Here is a 7,763-nt window from a genome sequence, read left to right as displayed (position 1 = left end):
TTTATATTTTTTTTTTAAATTTTTTTTTTTTATCCAACATCTCCATTGGATCTCTCTTTTCAATTCTGTGTTTGCATTTTCAGATATTTTAAAATATTCTGTTAAAGACAAAATTAAAATAAGCCTATTATTTTAAAAAAATATGGAATAGCTAATGATGGAAGCCATTTTCTAGTGCAAGGGTGCCAACAAATTTGTCTGCGGTTTATAGGGACCCTTTCATTATTTGCCTTATCAGCTGCCATGGTGGTTGGCCACCTTCAAGAAGAGATTTTCAGTGACTGTGTTTGAAAGGTAACATCTATCCAATGCATTATACAGTATATTAACTGCTATTTTATAAATATTTGTCTTGTATCTTCCTCAGATGCCCTTGACTTATCCAGAATCTTTTCTACGGCAACTAAGCAACTGTTGGATTTGGGAGCATTTGTGGAGGCAGCCCGGCATTATTCTCTAATAGGTATGCGATTATGCACTCCCATTGAGGAGCTGATTGATGCTTTTACTACTCGAAGAACACAGGAAACTGGTGAGTATTTATGTAGTGCTGTAGACATGCCATTGGTGTTGCAGCCCCCATAAAATTGATTTCAGTACATTAAAATGTTGCATGTTTCATTGACGGTCAAAAAAGGTGCACCAAGACAAGAGATGAAAGTTGTCCTGTTTAGCTTTGGCTATTTGTAGCTAGGCTGAGGGATATTCCCCATGCATATATGCACCAGTGGACAATAAACACCGATCAACCATAACATTATGAGAGGGTAAGTGAATAACAATGATTATCTCGTTACAATAGCACCTGGAAGTGGGTTTTGGCAGCAAATGAACATTTTGTCCCTGAAGTTGATACATTGGAAGCAGAAAAAAGGGGCAAGCATAAGGATTTGATCGACTTTGACAAGTGGCAAATTGTGATGGCTAGAGTCAGAGCAACTCCAAAACTGCAGCTCGTTTTGGATGTTCCCGGATTGCAGTGGTCAGGACCTACCAAAAGTGTTCCAAAAAAAAGGAAAACGAGTGAACCGGCGACAGGGTCATGGGCAGCTAAGGCTCATTAATCCAGGCGGGAAGCAAAGGCTGGTCCATGCAGTCCATTCCAATAGAAGAGCTACTATAGCTCAAATTGCTAAAGAAAAGTTAATGCTAGTTCTGATAGAAAGGTGTCTAAACACACAGTGGATTGCAGTTTGTTTCATATGGCAGACCAGTCAGGGTGCCCTTGCTGACCTGTGTCCACCACCAGAAGGCACGTGAGCATCATCAACTGGACCACAGCAATAGAAGAAAGTGGTCTGGTCTGATGAATTACATTTTCTTTTGCATAATGTGGATGGCCATGTGTATGTTGGTCACTTACCTGGGGAAGAGATGGCACCAGGATGCACTATGGGAAGAAGGCAAGCCGGCAGAGGCAGTGTGATGCGTTGGGCAATGTTCTGCTATGAAACATTGGGTCCTGCCATTCGTGTGGATGTTACTTTGACACATACCACCTACCTAAATATTGTTGCTGACCAAGTACACCGCTTGATGGAAATGGTATTTCCTGATGGCAATGGCCATGTTAACAGGATAATACACCCTGTGACACTGCAAAAATGCTTCAAGAATAGTTTGAGGAACACAACAATGAGTTGGAGGTGTTGACTTGGCCTCCAAATTCTCAAGATCTTGATCCAGTTGTGCATCTGCGGGATGTGCTAGAAAAACAAATGTGATGGCGTGTTGCGGATCGCCGGCGCCTCTCTCTCCGCCGGGCTCTACATCCTGCGCAGGCGCGCCCTGTAGCTCCGCCCCCTCTAGAGCGAACGCTCGGCTTAAAGCCGCCGCTCGTTAGTTGATTGGCGTCCCACTATTGATGCAGCAGGACGCTGATCAACTCAGCGCTCCACTCGCTTTTCTGGACCCTGACTAACCAGTCACTACAGCAACTCAGGACTCTAAACCCAGCAGAAACGCAAGTACCCTGGGCTATAGCAGACTATAGCACCAGGTCTCCTCACTGACTACAGTGAAAGACTGTGTCCACTTTTGCAGGTGTGATCCCTCCTCTGTGGGGCAGTGTAGCGTACACTTACTGAAGGTGTATAGAGTGCTGTGAATACTCATGATTTGCTGTGTTTAATAATCACTGCTGTGAAGAACCCTTACTTGCTGTAAACACCAACTGTGTGCATTTAGACTCATTAATGTGCTTAAGTTTTACCCCCATACTCAGTTGTAACCAAGCACTTTTCAGCGGGGAATGATGTGAAGCAGCTCCCTCTCAGCCTTCTCCAAAAAACAGGGGAAGTGAGGTGCAGCTGCTACTCTGATACCTGTACCCTTAACCGCAGTTGTGATCCATATAGCCTTAAAGCCCAAGTCCGGGGCGACTCTTACAATAGAGGCCCTACCTTATAACTTACAGGCATTAAAGCATCTACTACTGATGGCTTGGTCCCAGATACACACATCATACCATCAGAGGTCTAGTGAAGTCCATGCCTGGACTGGCCAAGGATGTTTTGGTGGCAAAATGGCCACATAGTTAATATTAGGTAGGTGGTCATAATGTTATGGCTGATCGGTGTATATCACCAGTTGAATTGTCAGATAATAGCTCTTCGCAATGTTGATTATTATTATTTATTTTTTTGGCTGATTGCTACTGTGTTCTCCTGAAGAAAACTGTCAAAGGATGTGTCTACTCCCCCTCCTCTACTGCAGTGGGCACAAAATCCTTTACCGTCCTGCCATATATGTTTATGGAAAAATCTTTGACCAATCAGATTATTGTATAGTTGGCCAATACCCTTTTGACTGAGTGTTTTGTCTTTGTTAACTAATGACCCTTAATCCTCTAATAGTAAAGAAGACCTGTTTTACAAATAGCTTGGCTTTTAAGACATTATGTTTGTGGCTAGAGTAAATTGCAGTACTTATTTCAAACTCAATGTAATGGTCTCAATAATAATGTTCTTTCAGCTATTCTGTTGTTAGGAAAATAAGCAACAGTTGGTGTGACAGTCAATAGCATCACTAGAGAGTACACATTTGCTTAAAAAAGAACTCCGGGCAAAAATGATCTTAACCCTTGCACTGGGTCTACCCCAGCACTGCAAGTTTTAAGTGTATGTTTTCATCTACGAATGAAAATAACAAAGTTATTCCTGAAACTCACAGCCAACTGGCTCCTAGACTGGGCCCCTTCAGTCTCCACCACTCCAGTGATGGAATGTCCCTTGGCATCCTTACGTCCAATAACCTGTATTGGGCATGATGACTTAAGGACCTTAGACAGTTGGAGAGGAGGATAAAAGAGGCTCCACGGACTGGTCTAATAGACATTAGATTCAGGTGAGTATAATTGTGTTATTTTTGCTCCTAGATGACAATGTGCACTTAACCCTTTCAGTGCAGATGTAGCCTCACTGCAAATTATAAAATAATTTGGCGTTCTGAGCACAAGGAGAGCTAAAAATTAACAGGCTCTGAGGTGCATTTTATGTAAACATTAGTCTAATAGTTATTTTGAAAAATCTGTATTTAAAATAATGCAAACCATCTGGCCGTTTGTTAAATTGCAGAAATGGTGCGACACAGTGTTCTTTGTGCGCGGCAGAGACCAGGGTGTCGGTTCAACATGTGGACATGGCATTGAGGCACCATCTGCACCATCTCCCATTCTGCAGTGAAGTGTGGTCTCTCTTATAGTGGAACAGTTTGGCGCAAAAAGTGTTTAGCATCCAGTGGCTGGGTCACCTTTTACTTTACAGATACCGGCGCTTTCTGTAAATACAGTGCAATACATGTACCTGTGAAACGCACACCCCTTGTGTGTCATATTTCCTGGTACCTTTGTGCTCCTAGGTATACCTCTAGCTACGCACCTGTCTCTTAAGTCATCTGCAGTGCGTGCTGCAACTTTAATTGTGTGTGTGCCATTGTTCCCATCTTCCTCCTCTTGGTTTTAGGTTTCTTCCCTACCTGTTTCTGTATCCAGTTCCCTGGTGCTTCCACTAGCCCCTTAGTCTGTGTGGGTGCGCTAGAGGGCCGCAACCTGGAAGGGGTCCGGCTGCAGAATCATCCTCACCATTAGAGGCTCTGTAGAAAACCCGGCCCTTCTTATATCCTGCACCTCTAGTGTGTCCCTGATAACACTCAAAGCTTTAGGTGTACGTTTAATTGCTGTGCCCGGACAAACTACAGTGTAGACAAGCTGCGGTGCGGTGCGAAGTGAAAGGTTGCTTTTTTTTCGCTTTGCTTCGCCTGCAGTGTGTCACAGCCTTGAGAGGGAAAAGGAGGGAAGTCTGTCTTAATGCCACCCTTCCCTCATGAGAGCAGGGATCTCAAGTCTCCCTGATGTTCAGGGAGTCTCCCTCAATTAGACAGAGGCTCCCTGACGTCTGCGAGAGAGGCATTTTCTCCCTGAAAGGTTTACTTTGAATAAACCTTTCGCTTGGCTCTGTCTTAGAAGGAAGAAGCTACTTGCTGCACAGAGAGGGCGGACATAGACTACTATTGAGAGCAGGTACAGGCACTGGGATCTACTGCTGCAGGGTTGAGCGAGTGCTGTTAACCCTTTCTTCTGTGAGAATAGTCAAAAGGGGGCGGGCCTATTCTCACGTCATTTGATCCAGTCTAAAGGAGTCACGCTTAAAGTGACCAGCCGGCTTTTTTAAACGATATTCATTCTTAGCGCTTTTTTATACATTTTGTATGCTTTGTGATCAAAATAAACTTGGGATTTATTACGCTATGAGCGTATGTTTTATTTTTCTTGCCTGATTGGACATCCTACCGGGGGGACTTCTATAAGTAAGGATCCTTCGTTTAACACCCCGGAGAAACTTATAGATATTTTGTACATATTTTTTACACATTTTTTACAAATCACTGACCGGTTGATATTTCACAATGGACTAACATCCTTTACACACAATTTTTTTTACACTGTATTTAAATAGATATATTGATTTTTTTCGAGATACATCCTTTATTGATTTTTCGAGATACATCCTTTATAGTTTATATACTCTTCAATTGTATGCTTCAAACCTTTGATCTTAACGTTTTGATTTCTCATATATTCATCAATGAAGAACGGTTAGCGCTGTACCATTTAAACACATCCTATACTAGTGGCCGAGTGCCTTAGTCCAGCAGCTTCCCGTACCCTTCTAGAATAATAATTTTTAAAAAAATAAGATTTTTTTGGTCCTGGGTTTAGATTTATCCATTTAATATTTTACTCTCCATTAGTGCAAGTTCTTGCAATTATATGATGCATTAATACCTGCTGCTAGTGTGTTTACACATACACAGTGCTGATGCACCTATCTCGGGACAGCAGGCTTTTTTCATGGACGCCAAACATTCTTATTTCCAGCATGTGTCAGAGTGCCCACTTACATTGCTTGACTCCATCAGAGTGCCCCTTTAGAATGTTTAACCCCATCACTGCCTCGCATTGTGGCCGTCTCTGGTAGTTTGATTCATGTTTTTGTGCTAGTACATGCTGAACAAATCGGAACATGTAAATCCTGCTTTTTAGCTATTTTCATCATTTTAACAGAGAAATAACTGTTGCACTTTGCTATAGAGGTGCTTTTTAATATTGTTATTGGGTGGTTTGGCAGAGTAAACTATGATCCTGTCAGGAGGATTGTAGATTATCACAAAGGATGTCATTGTGCAGCTCAGAATACATTCCCCACATTGCTTTCTCTACTGATCACCTTGACGACTTATCTCAGCCTTTCACAGCTGTTTCGTGTGATAAGTTTTCTTTTCGCAGGTTATTAAACAGCCTCTGTGCAGCCGAGAAAAACAAAGAGATCTGCTGAGTAAAGTTAACTCGTGATAAAGCTAGTTTTATCACGGTTTATTAAACGTACACCTTAGTTTCTAAGTTCGCATTTGTCCAACATTCCGGATATACCTCCTGTCTGTGACTCCAACTTTCATTTGACCTATTCTTACTGAAACAAACCAAACTGAAGACCAGTAACCCGAATCTTCTAGACATATTCAAAGAATCAGATGGCCTCCTGTGCACACCAAGGATTATGTGTTGTAATTAAAATACATAGTGTTGCTTTTAGATATTTTTTACATTGTTGTTGTCCTTATTTCTCAATATTGGGGAAAAAGACTGTACTAAGGAGAATATCTGATGTTCATGCCTTTGGTCTGCAGGTGTCATTATTTACAGTTATGAAATGTATAATACATGATATACTCTGTACAAGTTAGTTCCATTTCCTATTTTATGAATGCTTGAACTTGTTATCAAAGCACTCTTTATAAATATTCTGCCTCTCAGCATAAAGGGCACAAAAAGATGTCTGTGTCAATTTGTGCTCCCATTCTTTCAATAAATATCACTTACAGTATGAACACTGCAGCACAGCACTATGGAGTGTCGTTTAAAATAAAAACAAATAGCTAGATGATGCTTCAGCCAAAGGTCTTCTCAACCAAATGATAGACTACATATGACTTTTTTTTTCTGAATATTTTCAGAGATTTACCTTACATTCAGCATTATTTTCAGTGAGCAGTGCAGCTATTTTTACTATACGATTCTGTAAAGTTTCCCATGACAAAAAATATTGCTTTCATAATGTCTCTGCAAAAACTGTTGAATATATACACACAGTTTTTATAAATCGGGCATGGTTTTTAATACTGTTCATAGAGGGAAATATAAGAATTGTTACATGATTTTTCAAATATATTTTTATAATGTATTGTGGAGCAGTATTTTCAGACAGGTGACTTGCTGTCCAGTAATGTCACGGAAGTCTACCAACTATTTTTTTTTATTTATTACTTTTGGACAGCAGGATACTTGGAGAAATAGAATGTGCTCAAATATATAATATCTTTAGAACATCTTCTATTCTCTCTTTATTCCTATACATTATTCCTCTATTGTCCTTATTCCTATACAAACTTAGACTTGACATTTACTGAATTTACCACATATTATAGCTTTTCTCTTTTATGTGATCTTTTAATTCAGGTATCTCCAGCAGATCTTCTGTGGATTAGTAGGGCCTCTGCCCTCATCCAAACTTTTGCTTTGCCCTCCTAAACAGAGACAAATAGTTTGAGACATTGCCACTTGCCAGTCATAATGTTTTTAAACAGCCATCTGAAAAAAACTGAAGCATGTTATGTAACCAAGTAAACATAATAATGACCATGCAACCCAGAGACGTTCATAATTTGGCTTAGTTGGTGGTTCAGTCTGACACTCAACCTGTCCTGGACCTTACAATTAACTTATTAACTGTATGTAGCATGTTACTACACTGTGTAATTTAAAGGGAAGGTTCTACAAAATTCTATGTATGTCAGATGAATCATAATTATATATTTACATTTACTAATGTCAGTTTAAACTTCAGAACATGACGTGTTTATAATGTGAACAGTTAATCAAGAAGGACTATGATCTGTCCGCATTTGGAAATTAAAGAGAAGCCTGAAATTCTGCTGCTAGGTGACTTTGCCAAAGCTGACTTTAATAACTGCATTGACTGCATGGAATCTTGTCTGCTGTCTTGACCTTTACGTTTCCCTAGAGGATCCAGTTCCCTCCAAGCAAACTCACACAGATTGACTTCTGGTTCTACCTGTTTTATTAGTCAGATTTATTAGGTCATCTGAACTACTGAACTTTAGATAGCTGAATGAGATAATCCAAAGTGTGTTTTTCTAGAACCCCAATAGGATATGTGGAATTGGACAATTGTTATTTGAATATT

General features: G+C 40.4%; 1 protein-coding gene across 1 annotated transcript in view; it reads left to right on the top strand.

Moving 5' to 3' along the window:
• Nucleotides 1–7,763, top strand: part of METTL25 (methyltransferase like 25) — a 107,850-nt gene that overhangs the window by 10,443 nt on the left and 89,644 nt on the right. Inside the window, exon 2 of the mRNA XM_018552908.1 lies at nucleotides 368–532. Within this exon, the coding sequence (XP_018408410.1) occupies nucleotides 368–532 (165 nt within the window). The remainder of the gene's footprint in view (nucleotides 1–367; nucleotides 533–7,763) is intronic.

Source organism: Nanorana parkeri, unplaced genomic scaffold (assembly GCF_000935625.1).
Source record: "Nanorana parkeri isolate BGI_ZX_2015 unplaced genomic scaffold, ASM93562v1 scaffold101, whole genome shotgun sequence".
NCBI lineage: Eukaryota > Metazoa > Chordata > Amphibia > Anura > Dicroglossidae > Nanorana > Nanorana parkeri.
This window is presented reverse-complemented; position numbering and strand designations above follow the sequence as displayed.